We start from the raw sequence: 21,440 nt of genomic DNA, 5'->3' as shown, positions 1-21,440 counted from the left end.
TATTAAGATGGGGTTTCACTGTGTTAGTCAGGCTGGTCTTGAACTCCCAACCTCAGGTGATCTGCCCACCTTGGCCTCCAAAGTGCTTGGATTACAGGCGTAAGCCACCACGCCTGGCCTCTGTTGGGTTTTTTTTTTGGTAGAGATAGGGGTCTCACTAAGTTGTTGAGGCTGGTCTCAAACCCTTGGGCCTAAGTGATCTTCCTACCTTGGCCTCCCAAAATGCTGGGATTACAGGATTATGAGCCGCTGAACCTGGCCAATAACTATTTTAAATATTAAATCAAATATATGTATTAAAAGTAAGTGAATCTGTGGCTAATTTTTAAAAAATGAAGTTGAAAATATGCAAAATCGGAAAGTGGCAGTTTTATTATCAACATAAAAAATTATTTAAGTATGACTGTATATTTTTCTAAAACATATAAGAATATAAAATCAAGCTATATTTCTGACAGAGAAATATCAAGGGAACTTCAGAGGTGCACTACCTACTCTCTCAGTTACTGACTGCTCTACCATCAGCTTATCAGGCACATCTTTCTGTGTTCGCTTATGAAATGATTATCACTGCCCTCTGCTTAGTCTGACTACAAAAATCATAGTGACTCCAAAAACTTTTAGCAATTTCTAAACAGTAAAATACTGGGTTAGAATCATGGATGATTCTCATGGAGAATAAAAAAAAAAAAGGGCAAAACAGAAATAGTGTCATGAAACTACTTCTAAAATAATATATGATCTAATGGTATTTGATATTAAGAATTAAGAATCAAATGAAAGGAATGCATTTCAAACTGCTGCAGATCAGAATGTTCAACCCAGATTTAGAAACAACTTAAAATTTCCTTTATTATGGCCCAATTCCTAAATCTCACATGACTGAGTTTTATAGCAGTTTCCCCATCTGCATGGAAATTTGTGACCAACTGGTTCCTAACTCAGTATTGATCCTGCAGTGTGTTAAATTTCTGCATGTAAAATTAAAAACAAATCTATTGAGGTTTTGCGGGTGTCAAAAGGCCAAATGGTTGAGTGGTGAGACACACAAGCAGTGCGATCTAATTTAATATACTGTTAATACAATCTTAACATTATTAGAAAAAATAATACTTATGTGTTTCTAAACTTATGTGTAAAAAATAGAAAAAATGTTCAAAACTCTACTTACAATAAGTGTGTTAAAATGGCAGGATTAAGGTAAACTTTTTTTGTTTTCAAAATTATCTCTATTGCTTTACTACTACACTTTTATAATGAAACAAATAAAAATTTAAAAAAAATACGGACAGTATTTACCTTTAATTCAAGGAAAAGAGAAAAAAATCCAAAATAACACTCTGGGTTGTTGCTGAAGCTTCGCCTGAGGATGCTGAAACTTTTTGCTAAAGCAAATCTAGACCCAAAATGTCTAGTTTTCAATCTAAAATCACCCATCATTCCAAGAACCAGAAAGATTTCAAACTGAATGAAAAAAAGACAATCAATGGCTGCCAACACCAACAGCACAGAATGTCAGAATTGTCTGACAGAGATTCTAAAGCAGCCATGACAAAAGGATCACCTGCATGCACTTTTAGAAAATCTCATCAAAGAAATAGAAAGCCTTACCAAAAAAAAACACAGAAAAAGAAACAAGTAGATATCTCAGAACTGGAAATAGAGTTAACAGTCTCAATAACAGAATGGAGGAGATGGATTAAAGAATAACTGGAAAATAAAACAACGGAAAACACCCAACCTGAACAACTGCAAACAACCTGGAAAAGTAACAAAAACAACAACAACCAGAACTTCAACGAATAACACAACATCTAAAATCATGTCATTAGAGTCCCAGGAAAGGAAAAATCAAGTAGGGTTGAAAAAGTACTTGAAGAAGCTGGGTGCAGTGGCTCACCCCGGCACTTTCAGAGGCCACGGTGAGAAGATCACTTGAGCCTAGGAGTTCAAGAGCACCCTGGGCAACAGAGGGAGACCCTGTCTCTATGAAAACAAAAAATTAGCTGAGCAAGGTATCACATGACTATGGTCCCAGCTTGAGCCCAAGAGAGTAAGGCTGCATTGAGCCATGATTGTACTACTGCACTCCAACGTGGGCAACAGCACATGAGACCCTGTCTCAAAAAAAAAAAGAAAGAAACACATACACATGCACACAAAACATGAACTTCAAGAAACAATAATTGAAAACTTCCTGGACTTGGCAAAAAAATGTGCCCAGAGACTGAAGAAGCTAAGTAAACACCAAACAGGCTAAATATAAAGAGATCAACGCCAAGACTCATCATAGTCAAACTTATAAAAACTAAAGAGAAATGTGTGTAAGAAAAATGACACCTTACATATATGGGGAAAATAACTCAAATGACAGCCAATTTCTCATCAGAAACCATGAGGGCAGAAAGAATTGGCCCATTTTTCAAGTACTGAAAGTAAAGAATTATCACCCTAGAATCTGATACCCAGTGAAAATATCCTTCAGGAATTAAAAGAAATCAAAATATGTTAGGAAAAATTAAGAGGATGTGTCATCAGCAAACCTACTCTAGGCCAGGCACAGTAGCTCACACTTGTAATCCCAGCACATTGGGAGGCTGTGGCGGGTGGATCACTTGAGGAATTCAATACCAACCTGGCCAACATGGCAAAACCCCATCTCTACTAAAAATGCAAAAATTAGCTGGGCATGGTGGTGGGAGCCTGTAATCCCAGCTACTTGGGAGGCTGAGGCAGGAGTATCGCTTGAACCCGGGAGATGGAGGTTGCAGTGAGCCAAGATGGTGCCACCGCACTCCACCCTGGAGGACAAGAGTGAGACTTCACCCCCCTCCCAAAAAATCCTAAATTAAAATAAATGGAATACCAAGAACTATTAGAAAAGTTATAGAAAGAGATACACTCAATACAGTATAAATAAAGAAAAATAAAATTCTAAAAAACATTCAAGAAACCCGTAAGAAAGCAGAAAAAAGAACCAAAGAAATGAAAAAGAGAAACAAAAAGAACCACCCAGTAGTTAAAAAAATAGAGTTATAGCTTAAGCCTAACATATCAATAAGTACATTACATGTAATCGGCCTAAAACACCAATTAAAACACAGAGCTTGACAAAGTTGATTTTTTCTAAATCCAGCTATACGATGTTTATTTTTTTTTTTTTAAACTCACTCTAGATACAAGCAGGTCAAAAGAAAAAGACTGGGAAAAGATACATTATCAGAACATGAATCAAAGGAAGGCAGAAGTTTCTCTATTAGTATCAGATAAAGAGACTCAGAGGCAATGCAAATGATCAGAGACAGAGAAGGACATTATAAAATGCTAAAAGGGCAAATCCACCAAGAAGACATAATCCTAAATGTACAAGCACAAAGCAACAAAGTTACAAGATATGTGAGGCAAAACAGATGAAGCTTATAACATATACATCTACAATTATAGCTGGAGACTTCAACATCCATTTGCCTCTCCACATTTGATTGAACAGGACAAAATTATCAGCAAGGATACAGCAAAACTCACAAATACCATCAACCAACAGGATCAAATTGACATTTATGCAACATTCCACCAAACAACTGAATATACATTCTCAGCCATAAAACAACCTCAACAACAAAGCTAAACTAGAAAAAGAGAAAAATAACAGAAAGACTCACAACAAACTTCTAAAGAATTCAAGGGTCAAGCCAGGTGCAGTGGCTCACACCTGTAATCCCAGCACTTTGGGAGGCCAAGGTGGGCGGATCACTTGAGGTCAACATGGTGAAACCCTATCTCTACTAAAAAAAAAACACACACACAAAAATTAGCCGGGCACGGTGGTGGGCACCTGTAATCCCAGTTACTTGGGAGGGTGAGGCAGGAGAATCGCTTGAGCCCGGGAGGCTGAAGTTGCAGTAAGTCAAGACTGTGCCACTCAACTTGTGCCACTGAACTTGAGCCTGGGCGACAGAGTAAGACCCTGTCTCAAAAAGAAAAACAGAAAAAAATAAATGAAACAAAGAGATGATCCTTTGAAAGATCAATAAAATAGAGAAACAGAGAAACTTCTAGCAAAAAAGACAAAGTAAAGAAAGAAAACACAAATTATCCTTAACAAAAAGGAACCAAGGCTATCACTACAGATACTGAAGACATCAAAAGGATAAGAGAATACTATGAAAAACTCTGCACTCATAAATTTGCATACATTTGAACAGTTCAATTCCTCAAAAAGCACAAACAACTACAAATCATCAATATGAATTACATAACCAGAACAGCTCTCTATTAAAGAGCTTAAATTCATAATTTAAAACCTCCCCTAAAAGAAATCTCATCAAGATAGTTTCACTGAATTATTCTACCAAATGTTTAAAGAAGAATGAACACTAAGTCTACATAATTTCTTCCAGAAAACATAAAGGATAAGACACTTCCCTATTCATTTTATGAACTTAATATTGCCCTGATACAAAACCAAAGAGAGTTTAAAACTATAGATAAATATCTCTCATTAATATAGAAACAAAAGTCCTTAACAAAATGTTAGCAAATAGAATTTGCTAATATAGAAATATACAAAAAGAATTAAACATCACAACCAAGTGAGTTTTATTTCAGAGATGCATGGCTAATTCAATATTTCAAAGTCAATGTAATTCATATTAACAAGTTAAAGATGAAAAAGAACATGTGATCTCAATCAATGCAGAAAAAGTATTTGAAAAATTTCAACAGCATGATTTTTAAAAACTCAGAAAAACAGGAATACAGAGGAACTTGATTAAAAATATCTATGAAAATACTACAGCTAATATTGTACTTAGTGATGGCAGAATGAATGGTTCCTATTTTTTTTTTTTTTTAAGATGGGGTTTCTCCATGTTTGTCAGTCTGGTCTCCAACTCCCAACCTCAGGTGATCTGCCCGCCTAGGCCTCCCAAAGCGCTGGGATTACAGGCGTGAGCCACCACACTCAGCTGGTTCCTCCTAAGAGGATGAAGGCTCTCACCACTCATATCAACATACTGTTAGAAACTCTAGCTAATGCAGTAAGGTAGGAAAAGGAAATTGAAGGCATACATATCAAAAAGAAAAAAAAAACACTGTCTTCATTTGTAGATAACATGATTTTCCATGTAGAAAATCCTTGCTGGACAAAGTGGCTCATGCCTGTAATCCCAGCACTTTGGGAGGCTTAAGGCAGGCAGATTACCTGAGGTCAGGAGTTCAAGACCAACCTGACAAACATGGAGAAACTCCATCTCTACTTAAAATACAAAAAAGTAGCCGGGCATGATGGCACATGTCTGAAATCCCAGCTACTCGGGAGGCTGAGGCAGGAGAATCACTTGAGCCTCAGAGGTGGAGGTTGCAGTGAGTCGAGATTACGCCACTGTACTCCAGCCTGGGCTACAGAGCAAGACTCCATCTCAAAAAAAAAAAAAAAAAAAAAAAAAAAACCCCCAAAAAAAAAAAAAAAAAAAAAAGAAAAGAAAATCCTGAGGAAGCGGAAGCTTCAAGAAAGCTCCTAAAACTAATAATGTCAATGTCACAGTATACAAAATAAACAACAATCAATTTTATTTCTACACATGATGAATGAACATGTAAACATCAAAAGTAAAAAGACAATATCAATCAAAATTACTCCAAAAATTTAAATACTCAGCAAAAATCTAAACAAGAATGCAGCAATTTTATGATGAAAACTATACAACACTGATAAAGTTCTAAATAAAAAGGCATTTTATGTTCATAAAAATTGGAAGACTCAACAAAGGAAAGATGTCAATTCTTCTCAAATTGATAAGTAGTTTTTACACAATTCCTATGAAAATCCCAGCAAGATACCTTACGCATAGGGAAGATTATTCTAAAATACAGAGAATATATTCAAAACAGATATTGTGAAACAAGATCAAGAAGTAATATTAAGTGGAGTATTACTTGAAGATAAATTCCTATTAACCAATTACCTGTGTTCCAGCATCTAGCTGCCTTAGGGACCAATATATAAATTTTACAAAAGGCTCATGAAGTTTGGTGTTCACAAATGGCATCCACTGTAGCTGCTCTGTCATCAGAGGCAAAAGCTAAAGATAAAATGATGGAAAATATAAAGGCACAGTATTTTTAAATTTCTGAAATCAACTACCGCAATTTTCCAAAATTAACTTTAAAAAAAAGAGTTATCCAACAAAAAACCTTCACTTTAAAACTATATGCAATACAATTTAGCAATATGTAACTGAAGTTTTATATATGCATTTTCTTTCATCCAGCAATAACAGCACATCTAGTTTAAGGAGACTAACCTACACAAAGATACTCTCTGAACCTTAAATGGTTAAATACATTTACAATACATATGTAACCATTAAAAATGATAGCCTAGATTCACATTTATTGCCATGGCATATTCTGGTATGAAAAAAAGGTGTTTGTAAGCAAATGGAATAAAAATCTCATTTACATAAAATGTGTCTATATAAATGTATATTGAAAAAGATATATGAAAGGATTATTTTTAAAGCTGGATTTCAGAAACCGGAATAATATTTACTTTTTTTACATGTCTACATTGCATGCATATCTTAATATGTTAATTTATAAAAATAATATTAAAATGTTTAAAGATGTCTATGAACTTTGCTTCAAAATAGCATAATTTTGCTAAATGATTTCAGGACCATAAAGATATAGTCTAAGGCTCTAACAGAATATTCCCACTTCTGAGATACCAGCCTAAGAAAATCATTTGAAGAAAATCCCTCCAAAAGCCATGTACAAAGATATTTATTGCTACACTGTTTATGAGTATAAACCTGAAAGTAACTGTATAGCAATAGAAAAATGAATATATCAACTGTATAAAGATTCTTTGGACTAATGATTATGCGTATATTGTGTTTATTTAGATATATGTATTTTTAAAAATTTTCTGGAGCCAGGAGTGGTGGCTCATGCCTGTAATCCCAGCACTTTGGGAGGCCAAGGCAGGTGGATCACCTGAATTCAGGAGTTCGATACCAGTCTGACCAACATAGAGAAACTCTGTCTCTACTAAAAATAATTAGACAGGCAAGGTGATGCACGCCTGTAATCCCAACTATTTGGGAAGCTGAGGCAAGAGAATCACTTGAACCCAGGAGGCAGAGGTTGCAGTGAGCCGAGATCACACTATTGACTCAAGGCTGGGCAACGAAATATCTGTCTCAAAAAAAAAAAAAAAAAAGTTTGTATATTATGATGTTTTGACATCTGAAAAAACCTTTCCAGTTGGGGAGAGATTGATCCTCCCAGGACCAGCCAATTCTTAAATATAGCAAAGTGCTCAGCCCAGAGTATGCCTCTGATAGACAAAATTCAGAGCCAGACCAATATTCTCTGCAATAATCTTACCAGAGTCACTAGGAACCACCCCTAGAGCTTAGTGCCAGTCAAAATTATTCTAATTAGCCAATCCTATTTGTTCACCCTGCCCTGCATTTTCTTTCATGTGAAAACCACAATAAAGGGTCTGCCCAATGCTTTCACCTTGGCTCCTGTCTTCCTACCATCTGACCACTCTGGTGTCTTTAAGAAAAAATTATAGATACCTCTTAAGTTGAAAAATGTCTAAGTAGTATTTTTATGGAAGAATGAAATTTGGAAGCCATATACTCTCTTACGGTCGTAAGCTCAGTAAAACTTACTTCTCTCCCCAACTTTTAGATAAAGTCATGCATCAGTTAATGACAGAGATGCACTATAAAAGAATAAATGGTAAATTCATCAGCCAGTAACATGGTTGTTTAATTATCAAGTAGTGTGTACTGTACATAAGTGTGTGTGCTATATGTTTATATAACTGGCAGCACAGGTTTGTTTACATCAGCATCACCACAAACATGTGAGTAATGAGTTCTGCTACAACATCATGACTAGCTATGATGTCACAAAGTGACAGGAAATCTTCAACTCCATTATAATCTTTTTTTATATATTATTTTTTCTTCAGTCCATTATAATTGCATGGGACCACCATAATAAATATACTCTACCATTGTCCCAAACATCATTATGCAGTGGATGGCTGTAGACTGAAAGGATTATAGACCGTGACTAAGTGAGATTTATTCCTGCAATGCAAAGATGGTTTAACATTTTTAAAAACTAGTGAAATACACTATTTTAACAAAATGAAGGACAAAGCCCACATGATTATTTCAATTGACAAAGAATAGTTGCTGAACAAGATTCAAAACCCTTTCATGATAAAAATACTCAACAAACTTAACAGAGGGAAGCCACCTCGATATAATAAACACTATATATTAAAAACCCACAGATTTTACTATAAAGGTAAAAGAATGAAAGCCTTTACTACAAATTAGGAACAAGACAAGGATGCACGCCTTCATCACTTCTATTCACCATAGTACAAGCCAGGGAAACCAGGTAAGAAAAATAAATAAAAAGGATCCAAATTTGAAAAGAAGAAGTAAAATCATTTCTCTTCTCAGATGGCATGACCTTATATGTAGAAAGAACTGTGGAATCCTAAATATTCCACAATTTAAAAAAATGTTAGAATATACAAATTCAGCAAAGTTGCTGAATACAAAATAAATACTCAAAAATCAGATGTGTTTCCATACACTAACAGTGAACAATCCAAAAAGGAAATTAGGAAAACAGTTCCATTTACAAATAGCATCAACATTAATAAAATACTTAGGAATAAACCTAAGCAAGCAGGCAAAAAACGTATACACTAAAAACCATAAAACAGTGAAGAAAAAAATTAAAATAGACACAAATAAGTAGAATGAAATTTTATGTTCATGGGTTAGAAAACTTAGTATTACTAAGGTGTCCATACTACTCAAGGCTATCTACAGATTTGATGTAATCTCTACCAAAATCCATATAGCATTCAGTTTTTCAAAAATTGAAAATGGAACTATCAAATGATCTAGCAATCCCATTATGGATATATGTCCAAAAGGATTAAAAGCACGATCTTGAAGGGATATTTGCAAGCCCATATTCATATCAGCACTATTCACAATAGCCATGAGATGGTAGCTGCCCAACTAGCCATCAAAGAATGATACATAAAACTCTTGAAAGAAAACATACAGGTATTTTACTGTGGTTTTGTATTTCCTTACAGATTAGCGATATTAAACATCTTTCTATGTGATTAGGGGTCATTTCTGTATCTTTGGAGAAATATCTACTTAGGTTATTTGCTTGCATTTTAAAAAACAGGTTTTTTTGGTTTTGTTTTTTACTGAATTGAAAGAGTTCCTTATATATTGTGGGTAGCAGTTACTTGTCAGATACACAATTTGAAAATATTTCCTCCCATTCTGGTGACTGCCATTTTACTCTGCTGATGCACAAATGTTTTTAATTTTGATGAAGTTCAGTTTATTTTTGCTCTTGTTGCCTGTGCTTTTAGTGTCTTAGCCATGTAATCACTGCCAAATCTTATATTATGAATTAGGAAAGGAGGAAATCAAATTGTCTTTATTTGCAGACGACATGATTGTATATTTATAAGACTCCATCGTCTCAACCCAAAATCTCCTGAAACTGATAAGAAACTTTGGCAAAGTCTCAGGATACAAAATCAATGTGCAAAAATCACAAGCATTCCTATACACCAATAACAGACTTAAAGAGAGCCAAATCAAGAGCGAACTGGCATTCACAATTGCCACAAAGAGAATAAAATACCTAGGAATACAACTAACAAAGGATGTATAGGACCTCTTCATGAGAACGACAAACCACTGCTCACCGAAAGAAGAGAGGACACAAACAGATGGAGGAACATTTCATGCTCATGGTTAGGAAGAATCAGTATTGTGAAAATGGCCATACTGCCCCAAAGTAATTTATAGATTCAACGCTATCCCCATCAAGCTACCAATGACCTTCTTCACAGGAACTGGAAAAAACCACCTTAAACTTCATATGGAACCAAAAAAGAGCCTGTATAGCCAAGACAATCCTAAGCAAAAAGAACAAAGCTAGAGGCATCATGCTACCTGACTTCAAACTATACTACAAGGCTACAGTAATCAAAACAGCATGGTATTGGTATCAAAACAGAGATATAGACCAATGGAACAGAACAGAGGCCTCAGAAGTAACGCCACACATCTCCAACCATCTGATCTTTGACAAACCTGACAAAAACAAGCAATGGGGAAAGGATTCCCTGTTTAATAAACAGTGTTGGGAAAACTGGCTAGCCGTGTGCAGAAAGCTGAAACTGGACCCCTTCCTTACACCTTATACAAAAATTAACTCCATATGGATTAAAGATTTAAACATAAGACCTAACACCATAAAAACCCTAGAAGAAAATCTAGGCAATACCATTCAGGATGTAAGCATAGGCAAGGATTTCATGACTAAAACACCAAAAGCAAAAGCAACAAAAGCCAAAACAGACAAATGAGATCTAATTAAGCTTAAGAGCTTCTGCACAGCAAAAGAAACAATCATTAGAGTGAACCGGCAACCAACAAAATGGCAAAAAAATTTTTGCAAGTTACTAATCTGACAAAGGACTAATACCCAGAATCTACAAAGAACTAAAACAGATTTAAAAAAAAAAAACCATCAAAAAGTGGGTGAAAGATATGAACAGACAGTTTTCAAAAGAAGTCATTTATGCAGCCAACAAACATATGAAAAAAAGCTCACCATCACTGGTCATTAGAGAAATGCAAATCAAAACCACATTGAGATATCATCTCATGCCAGTTAGAATGGCAATCATTCAAAAATCTTGAGACAACAGATGCTGGAAAGGATATGGAGAAATAGGAACACTTTTATACTGTTGGTGGGAATGTAAATTAGTTCAACCATTGTGGAAGACAGTGGTGATTCCTCAAGGATCTACAAATAGAAATACCATGTGACCTAGCAATCCCATTATAAATCATTCTATTATAAAGACACGTACACACATATGTTCATTGTGGCACTGTTTACAATAGCAAAGACTTGGAACCAACCCAAATGCCCATCAACGATAGAATGGATAAAGAAAATGTGGCACATATACACCATGGAATACTATGTAGACATAAAAAAGGATGAGTTCATGTCATTTGCAGGAACATGGATGAAGCTAGAAACTATCGTTCTCAGCAAACTGCCACAAGAACAGAAAACCAAACACTGCATGTTCTCACACATAAGTGGGTGTTGAACAATGAGAACACATGGACACAGGGAGGGAACACAACATACTAGGACCTGTTGGGGGGTGTGGGTGCTACAAAAAGGGGTAGCAGGGGCTTGAGGGATTGGGGAGGTATAACATTAGGATAAATACCTAATGTAGATGACAGGGAGATGGATGCAGCAAACCACCCTGGCATGTGTGTACCTATGTAACAATCCTGCACGATCTACACATGTACCCGAGAACTGAAAGTATAGTAATAAAAACAAAAACAAAAAAGTTAGCCAGGTGTGCTGGTGTGTGCCTATAATCTCAGCTACTCAGGAGGCTGAGGCAGAAGAATCATTTGAACCTGAGGCAGGGGAATCATTTGAACCTGGGAGGCCGAGGTTGCAGTGAGCCAAGATCGCACCATTCCACTTCAGCTTGGGCAACAAGAGCAAAACTCCATCTCAAAAAAAAAAATTAAACTTTTATGCTTCAATGGATGCAATCAAGAAAGTCAACAGACGACTGCTGAATGGAGAAAATATTTTCAAATCACATATTGGATAAAGAATATCCATCTTGAATATTTAAAAACAAAACCTCCAAAAAACTGTGATAAAAAAGCTCAATAAATGCTCAATGGATTTAAATAGACACTTATCTAAAAGAGACATTCAAATGGCCAATAAGCACATGAAATGATGCTCAACATTAGTCATCAGGGAAACATGAATCAAAACCCAATAGTTGCTGTAGAGTGAGTTCTTAAAGTTTCACATATTTAAGGATTTTATAGTTATCCTTGCTTGAAGTTTTACTTCATTGTGATCAGAAATTTTGTAATGATGTCAATCTTTGAAAATTTATTAAGACTTGTTTTGTGCTCCTGGACAAAGTAAAAGAAACAAACAAACAAAAACGACTTGTTTTGTGGCCAAACATGTAGTTTATCCAGAGGATATTCCACTTATACTTGGGAGGAATGTATAATCTGCTGTTGTAGGGTAGAGTGTTCTGTATATGTCTGAGAGATTGAGTTAATTTATTATGTTGTTCAAGTCCTCCATTTCCTTACTTTTATTCTGTCTGGTTATTCTATTTATTTCTGAAAATGGGGTACTGAAGTTTCCTAGTATTATTAAGCTACTATTTCTTCAATTCTGTCAATGTTTGCTTCAGACTTATTTCAGAAGTCTGAAGCTTTAGGGCATAAATATTTATACCTTCTTGGTGAATTGACCCTTTTATCATTTATACAGTGTCCTTGTCTCTTCTAACAGTTTTTGACATAAAGTGTATTTTGTCTTATATAACTATTTCTATTCTCTTCTGGTGACCATTGACAAGGATTGTCTTTTTCCATCCTTTCATTTTCAGCCTATACATGTCTTTAGATCTAAAATGAGTCCCTTATAGAAAGCATACAGTTGAGTACTGGCTGTTTAAATCCATTCAGCCACTCTAATTTAGTTTTTTTTTTTTTTTTTATATTTACATTTAAAGTAATTACTGATAAGGACTTACTATTACCATTTTGCTAATTTTTTTCTATATGTTTTGTAGCTTTTCTGGTTCCTCCTTTCCTCTTACTGCCTTTGTATTTCACTAATTTTGTGTGTGTGTGACATGCTTATAATCCCTTTTCATTTGCTTTTGTGTATATTCTACAAGTATTTTCTTTGTGATCAATTACATAAAACATCTTAAAGTTATAACTATTTTACATCAGTGTCAACTGAATACAATAACTCTGCACCATTATAGCTCCACACTCTCACTTCATGTTACTAATGTCACAAATTCAATCTTTTTTTGTTTGTTTAAGACAGAGTCTCATTCTGTTACCCAGGCTGGAGTACAGTGGTACAATCTAAGCTCATTGCAACCTCCGCCTCCCAGGTTCAAGCAATTCTCCTGCCTCGGCTTCCCAAGTAGCTGGGATTACAGGCATGCACCACCACATCTGGCTAATTTTTTGTAGTTTAAGTAGGGACAGGGTTTCATCATGTTGGCCAGGCTGGTCACAAACTCCTGACCTCAGGTGATCCACCCACCTTGGCCACCCAAAGTGCTGGGATTACAGGCATGAGCCAGCATACCTGGCCACAAATTACATCTTTATATGTTGTATTACCCCTTAACATAGACTTAGTTTTTTTTTTTTTTTAATACTTTTGTCTTTTACTTTCTATGCAAGAATTAAAAATCAATTTATGTACCAAGATTACAATAATATAGGCTACTTACTATATTTGTCCATTTATTGGCCTTTAACACAGAATGTTATACTTTTATATGGCTTCATGTTGCTGTGTAGCATGCTTTCATCTCAATCTGAAGAACCCTCTTTAGTATTTTTTATAGGGCAGGTCTAATGGTTACTGAACTCCCACAACTATTGTTTATCTGAGAAAGTCTTAATCTCTCCTTTAACTTTGAAGGATAGTTTAGCTGGATATAGTACTCTTGGTTAACAGTTTTGGGTTTTTTTGCACTCACATCTTTGAATGTATCATCCCACTGCATGCTGGCCTGTAAGGTTTCTGCTAAGAAATCTGCTGAAATTCTTATAGAACTCCCTTGAATGTGATAAGTTGCTTTTCTATTGTCAATTTCAAGCTTATCTTTGTATTTTACTTTTCACAATTTGATGATAATGTATCTTAGAGTGGGTGTCTTTGGAATTGTCCTCTCTGGAGTTCCTTGAGTTTCCTAAATTTGTATGCCCATTTCTTTCCTCAAGAAAAGGCAAGTTTGGGAAGTTTTAAGCCATTATTTCTACAAATAAGCTCTCTGTCACTTCTTCTCTCTTCTCACTCTGAGACTTACATCATGCATATACTGGTTCACTTGATCTCTTTGCTCCTCTGACATAATTTTATTATTTTGTTATAGCTTTTTGTAGACATGGGGTCTATGTTGACCAGGCTAGTCTTGAACACCTGGCTTCAAGTGATCCTCCTGCTTTGGCCTCCTAAAACACTGAGATTACAGGTGTAAGCCACTGTGCCCGGCCTCTGACTCAATTTTAGATTATTTGTCTTCAAGTGTGTTGATGTTTTCTTCTGCGTAATCAAGTCTGCTCTTGACTTTAATAGTTCATATATTGTATTCTTCAGCTCCAGAATTTTTATTTGGTTCTTTCTTATAATTTATATCTTCTAGTTTATATTGTAACTTTGTTCTTGCATCATTTTCCTGATTTTGCTTAGTTTTTTGCATTCTCAGTTTTTAAATTATCTGTCACAGTTTTTAAATCATCTAACACAAAGCTCAGCGTTCTGCATTTCTTTAGGGTCAGTTTCTGAAGCTTTGTTTTCGTTTTTTATTTGATCAATGTCCCTGTTGCTTTGTATGCCTTCTGATCCTTTTTGAATGGGTATTTGACCATTTGAAAAAATGGAAAACAAATAACTTTCGGAATCTTTACAACTGGCTTCATACAGGGAAACACTTTCATGAACCAGCCCAGCTAGAGGTTTGGGGACCACCCAAATTTTTCTGCGAGATGTGCCTTCTTTGGGCTTGCATGTGTGTTTTTGACAGTCTTAATTTCCCTAGCAACTTATCGCTGTTGCTTCTCAGAAACCCATAATCTGTGTGTCCCTCTGACCTCTTCCAGCAGAAGTGTAGATCTCTTAAGATCTTATGTGCTGCAGCAATCATGTCTGTTTCCTGCAGCTTTCCAACTATGCTACCATTCCCTTCAGCACTCTGAGTGAGATGAGACGTATACCAGTTCTGTGGGCAGACTTTGGATAGGCCAAAATATTGAACACATAGTCCATTACTTTGTTTCTGTCCCAAGGGAGAAGGTAGGGTATAGGAAATTTCCTCCTGGTTGCATTGCACTCTACTGGGTGGGGAACACACATGCAAAATACCACAAACTTTCCCACTCCTTTTGAAATCGTCCCTTCTTTTTAATGCTTTAGCTTGAATGCTACAGCTTCTCAACTGGTCTTTACAATTCTCACAAACATGTCCTGGTCATTATATTCAAATTAACTGGGTGTTTCCATGGAGGAATAAGGGCCTGAAACTTCCTACTCTAACATGTTGATGATGTGGGTCCTACAGCCAAATTTTACAATCATTACTTGTAACACATAGCACCTTCCACTTCAGGTTGTATTGAATTTTTCTATCTCAATTTCTTTGATAATATTCCACCCTTAAGTCACTGAATCACACAAGAAAATTAGTCTTATAAGGTATACCCAGTATATCAAATTTACTCCTCAGTGGCTTTATGTGTTTTTAAATATTAAATCCATCCTCAAATGATAATGAGTTGTAACTGTGATCAAATATACAAAAAAAAAAAAAAAATCTGTCAGAAGTTTCCAAAGGTTATTTCTGAAAAGATTATTTTGCTAAAATATTAAGTTATGCTAGTATTCTGAGAATAAATATAATTCTTGCCCAGGTGGTTAACAGAGTTCTATAACAACAGCAAAAAAAGGGTTTTAAGATAAGCTTGCATTATTTAAAATTACAAATTTTACATCTTCCTAAAGAGATGTGAATACCTGCTTGTGATGGCCACAAGAAAGTAATTTGTTAATTGGGTACTACTTATCCTTCTATTATCATATTTAAAAGATTACTTATATACCTTAAAACTGCTCTACCTTTATTAATACATAATAAGTTGCAAACAGTATTTGAATTGAAAGATCTAGGCTCAACAGAAACTGCAAATCCTGAACACATCAACAGACAACTTTTTATTTAGAGATGTTAAAATGAATCCTGAGAAATACATGTGCTGAATATTATTCTCATATGTCATTAGACTAATATAAAAACACAGTATTACATGATCCTGATTTCATTTTTTTTCCTCAGACAGGGTCTTACTCTATTACCCAGGCTGGAGTGCAATGGTGCAATCACAGCTCACTGCAGCCTCAACCTCCCCAGGTTCAGGAGATCCTCCCACCTTAGCCTCCCAAGGAACTGGGACTACAGGTGCGCACCACCATACCTAGCTAATTTTGCATTTTTCGTAGAGGTCGGGTGTCACCATGTTGCTCAGGCTGATCTCAAACTCCTAGGCTCAAGCAATCCTCTCACTTCAACCTCTCAAAAGTGTGAGGATTACAGGTTAAGAGCCATGTAATCCACCGTGCCCAGCCCTCATCTAGTTCTAACAATAAAATTTCTCTGCAGAACTTTAATACTGCAGGACTTCCTAATTAGCAGTTACTTCTAAAATAAGGCTAGATGTAGGGAAATAATTGATGTAGGTACTAAGAGACAAAATTGTAAACAAAGGTGTATTTGTGTCCTATTGCTGCCATAACAAATATCACAAACTTAATATTTAAACAACACAAATTTAATATTTTACAATTCTGTAGGTTCAGAAGTCTAATGTGGGTCTCAGCCAGTCAAAATCAAGGTATCTACTGAGCTGTGTTCCTTTCTGGAGGCTAAGAAAGGATCCATTTCTTTGCTCATTTAAGTTGCATGCAGAATCCAGTTTGCTGCAGTTAGAGCACTGAGATTTATGTCCTTTGTGACTGTCAGCTGAGGGTAATTCCCAGCTTCTAGAATATATCTGATGGCTGGCGTGGTGGCTCACACCTGTAATCCCAGCACTTTGGGAGGCCAAGGCAGGCAGATCACGAGGTCAAGAGATCGAGACCATCCTGGCCAACATGGTAAAACCCCATCTCTACTAAAAATATAAAAATTAGCTGGCCATGGTGGCATGTGCCTGTAGTCCCAGCTACCTGGGAGGCTGAAGCAGGAGAATCACTTGAAGCCAGGAGGTGGAGGTTGCAGTAAGCCGAGATTGCACCACTGCACTCCAGCCTGGTGACAAAGCGAGACTGTCACAAAAAAAAAAAAAAAAAAAAAAGATATCTGAATTCCATGTCTCATGGACCTCGTTCTCCATCTTCAAAGCCAGTAAGAGTGGGTTGAGTCTCTTTATCTACTCTTTTGATTCCTTCAGGTTTAAAGAGTTTATATGATTACTGGGGCCACTCACATAATCCTAGATAACCTCCCCATTTTAAGGTCAGCTGATTAACAACTTTAATTCCCTTTTGCCATGTGCTATGGTTTGAATGTTTGTTCCCTCCAAAACTCATGTTGAAACTTAATTCCCAATAGGACAGTATTGGGAAGTGGGGCCTTTAAAAGGTGACAAGGTCTGGGCACAGTGGCTCACACCTGAAACAATGACAACACTTTGGGGGGCCAAGGCAGGAGGACTGCTTGAAGCCAGAAGTTCAAGACCAGCCTGGGCAATGAAGCGAGGTCCGATCTCTATTAAAATTTTTTCTTAAATTAGCTGGGCAAGGTGGTATATGCCTGTAGTCCCAACCTCTCAAAGGGCTGAGGCAGGAGGACTGCTTGAGGCTAGGAGTTTGGAGGCTGCAGTAAGCAATGACTGGGCCACTGCACTCCAGCCTACGTGACACAAGGAGATACCATTTCTAAAAGAAAACCTTTTCAAAAGAGGTGACTGGGTTATGGGGGATGTCCTCAGGAGAGGATTAATTCATCCATGGGTTAATGGATTATCATGGGAATTAGACAGGTGGTTTTATAAGAGGAAGAGAGACCATCGCTAGCATGCTCAGCCCTCTAGCCATGTGATACCCTGGCATCACCTCTGGACTCTGCAGCAGACCAGCAAGAAGGGCCTTATCAGAGGCAGTCCCTCAAATTTGTTTTTTGTAACTTTTTTTTTAAACAGAGTCTTGCTCTGTCACCCAGGCTGGTGTACAGTGGTGCAATCTCAGCTCACTGCAACCGCCCCCTCCCAGATTCAAGCATTTCTCCTGTCTCAGCCTCCTGAGTAGCTGGGATTACAGGCATGTGCCATGATGCCCAGCTATTCTATTTTTAGTAGAGATAGCATTTCGCCATGTTGGCCAGGCTGCTCTTGAACTCCTGACCTCAGGCGATCCACCTGCCTCAGCCTCCCAAAGTGCTGGGATTACAGGCATGAGCCACCACGCCTGGCCCTGGCTTTTCGTTTGTTCATCTTCACATATTCTGAGTCACATATTTCAAATAATAAAACAAACCTTTACACACTTTTCCTGAATATCATTTTTCTGGGAAGCAAATTTGAGTTGTGGTTTTTTACCATCCATTCCAGATTCGTCATGTTTCACTTTGCTAAGATGATGATCTGCAATCCAGTCCATGAAGAGAGTTAAAAGTTCATAAACTTGCCCATTAAGTGGTACCTATATGTCAAAAATTAAATCATTTATTTCAGTTCACAACTTCATAAAACTTCAAAGACAAGCCTTAAATTTTGTAAGTAATTAAAGAATAATTTGACTAAAGTAATTCATTAAAATATGTTAAGAACAGAGCTTCTCCAAACAAAAGAAATTCCAAATCAAACCTCCCCAGCTGGCCAGGTGTAGCGGCTCACATCTGTAATCCCAGCAATTTGGGAGGCTGAGGCAGGTGGATCACCTGAAGTCAGGAGTTCAAGACCAGTCTAGCCAACATGGTGAAACCCTGTCTTTACTAAAAATACAAAAATTAGCCGGGCATGGTGGCACATGTCTGTAATCCCAGCTACTAGAAAGCTGAGGCAAGAGAACAACTTGAACCCAGGAGGTGGAGGTTGCAGTGAGCCAAGATCATGCCACTGCATTCCAGGCTGGGCAATAGAGCGAGACTCCACCTCAAAAAAACAACAACAACAACAACAAAGAAAATCTCACTAATATTAAAAACAATGTAAACGATAACTGAGAGAAGGCAAGAAAAGCAATCATAATTAGGAAGTTGAAATAGCTGCACCTTATTACTAAACTTTTCATAAAACATCTTTGACCAAGTTTGGTAAGATGGAAAAAAAAAAAAAAAGAAAAATTAGTGGCTCGTGGTGGCACATGCCTGTCATCCCAGCTATTCAGGAGGCTGAGGCAAGAGGATCTCTTGAACTCCAGAGGCGGAGGTTGCAGTGAGTCAAGATCGTGGCACATGTTTAACTATGTTACAAACCTATACATCCTGCACACGTACTCCTGAACTTAAAAGTTGGACATAGAAAAAGGAAAAGAAATTTGGAAAAAAAAAAAAAAAGTAAAATTAGTGGCTAGATGCAGTGGCTCATGCCTGTAATCCCAGCACTTGAGAGGCCAAGGTAGGCGGAAAACCAGGTCAGGAGAGTGACACCATCCTGGCCAATATGGTGAAATCCGGTCTCTACTAAAATACAAAAAATTAGCTGGCATGGTGGTACACCCCTGTAGTCCCAGCTACTTGGGAGGCTGAGGCAGGAGAATCGCTTGAACCCAGGAGGTGGAGACTGCAGTGAGCTGAGATCACACCACTGCACTCCAGCTTGGTGACAGAGCGAAACTCAGTCTCTCAGTCTCAGAAAAAAAAAAAAAGTAAAATTAGTCTTAACTCAAAAGCATGAACCACCACAATTAAAAGACTGTAAAAAAAAATTAAAGGTTTTCAGAGCCAAAGAATTTCCACTATGAAACTTCCTTTTTCTTCTCACAAAAATTGTTAGTCTTTGCAGTATAACATTCAGTACACATGATATGAACATTTTTTTCCTAGCAATCTTGCTTGTCCTCTGAGGGCCTACCAAAATGAAAAGTAAAAGAACAAAGTACTTTATAAATTTAATTAGATTAATTTTAAGTATTATTACAAAACGCATTTCTAATTTAATTCAGTATTTTTCTTAGTAAGATACCACTATACATAGCCACCTTAAGCAGGGAACTATGTTAAATTTAGTTTTTTAAAAATCTTCAGGCCGGCACAGTGGCTCACGCCTATAATCCCAGCATTCTGGGAGGCCAAGGTGGGTGGATCACCTGCGGTCAGGAATTTGTGACCAGCCTGGGCAACATGGTGAAACCACATCTCTACTAAAAATACAAAAATTAGCCAGGTGTGGCAGTGGGCACCTGTAATCCCAGCTACTCGGGTAGCTGAAGCAGAAGAATTGCTTGAACCCAGGAGGCGGGTTGCACTGAGCCAAGATTGTGCCACTGCACTCCAGGCTGGGCAACAAGAGCAAGACTCCATCTCAAAAAAAAAAAAAAAAAGAAAGAAATCTGCAAAGACAGACTAGGTGTGGTAGCTCGAGCCTATAATCCTAGCCCTCTGAGAGGCTGAGGTAGGAGGACTGCCAGACATTTAATATCAGCCTGGGCGACACAGCAAGACCGTGTCTCTACAAAAAATACAAAAGTTAGCTCAGTGTAATGGTGTATGCCTACAGTCTTAGCTACTTCGGAGGCGGGGGTGGGAGGATCACGTGAACTCAGGAATTCAAGGCTGCAGTGATCAAGCCACTGCCTTCCAGCCTGGGTGGCAGAGGCAGACCCTGTATCTAAAAAACAAAACAGGCAGGGCTTGGTGGCTCATGTCTGTAATCCCAGCTCTTTGAGAGGCGGAGGCAGGTAGATCACCTGAGGTGAGGAGTTTGAGATCAGCCTGGCCAACATGGTGAAACTCCATCTCTACTAAAAATACAAAACTTAGCCAGGTGTGGTGGTGGGTGCCTGTAATCCCATATCTTCAGGAGGCTTGAACCCAGGAGGCAGAGGTTGCCGTGAGCCAAGATGGTGCCATGGCACTCCAGCCTGGGTGACAGAGCAAGACTCCATCTCAAAAAAAAAAAATTAAAAATAATAATTTAAAAAATAAAAAATTTAAAAGACTTCAAAGACAGAGAAATATAAAAGCAAACCAATAAAAAGGCAACGTTAAGCAGATGGCAATCTACAAAATCAGAATGAGATGACTAAAGACAAAATGATAAATAGTAGCATTACCACATTATTCTGAAGAGCAATTTTTCACTTTAATTTTTTCAAATAGAAACTACCTCCCTTTAGACGAAAAATTATCTTAAGTTCCTGAATATAAAATCTTTACCTTTTCAATTTACTCCAATTTTCTCAATTTATAAAGAACTAGAAAATTTGTCAAAATATCAAAATGATCAAAGCCCATAAGATACTACCACACATCCACTGGAAGGGTCAAAATGGACAAAATTGAAAACACGAAATGTTGACAAGGCTGTGGAGGAACCAAAAGTTTGATATACTATTAATAGGAATATAAAACAGTACAACCAATTTGGAAAACTGTCAGTTTCTTAAAAACATACATCTACCTTTATCTACCCTATGACCCAGAAATTATAGTCCTGGTATACCCAAAAGAAATGAAAACATATTCCATAAAAACCCTATACATCAATATTCATAGCAGCTTTAATTACTGCAGACAAAATTAGAAGAAAGCT

At 37.0% G+C, this 21,440-nt stretch overlaps 1 protein-coding gene across 1 annotated transcript in view; it reads right to left on the bottom strand.

Annotated features, from left to right (window-relative positions):
- Positions 1 to 21,440, bottom strand: part of CCDC138 (coiled-coil domain containing 138) — a 77,103-nt gene that overhangs the window by 31,549 nt on the left and 24,114 nt on the right. The window contains exons 9-10 of the mRNA XM_037742959.1: positions 18,223 to 18,387; positions 5,967 to 6,083 (exon numbers count right to left, since the gene is read on the bottom strand). Coding sequence (XP_037598887.1) covers positions 5,967 to 6,083; positions 18,223 to 18,387 — 282 coding nt within the window. The remainder of the gene's footprint in view (positions 1 to 5,966; positions 6,084 to 18,222; positions 18,388 to 21,440) is intronic.

Source organism: Cebus imitator, unplaced genomic scaffold (assembly GCF_001604975.1).
Source record: "Cebus imitator isolate Cc_AM_T3 unplaced genomic scaffold, Cebus_imitator-1.0 Scaffold131, whole genome shotgun sequence".
NCBI classification, from domain to species: domain Eukaryota; kingdom Metazoa; phylum Chordata; class Mammalia; order Primates; family Cebidae; genus Cebus; species Cebus imitator.
The sequence above is the reverse complement of the archived record's forward strand: the minus strand, read 5'-3'. Positions and strand labels throughout refer to the sequence as shown.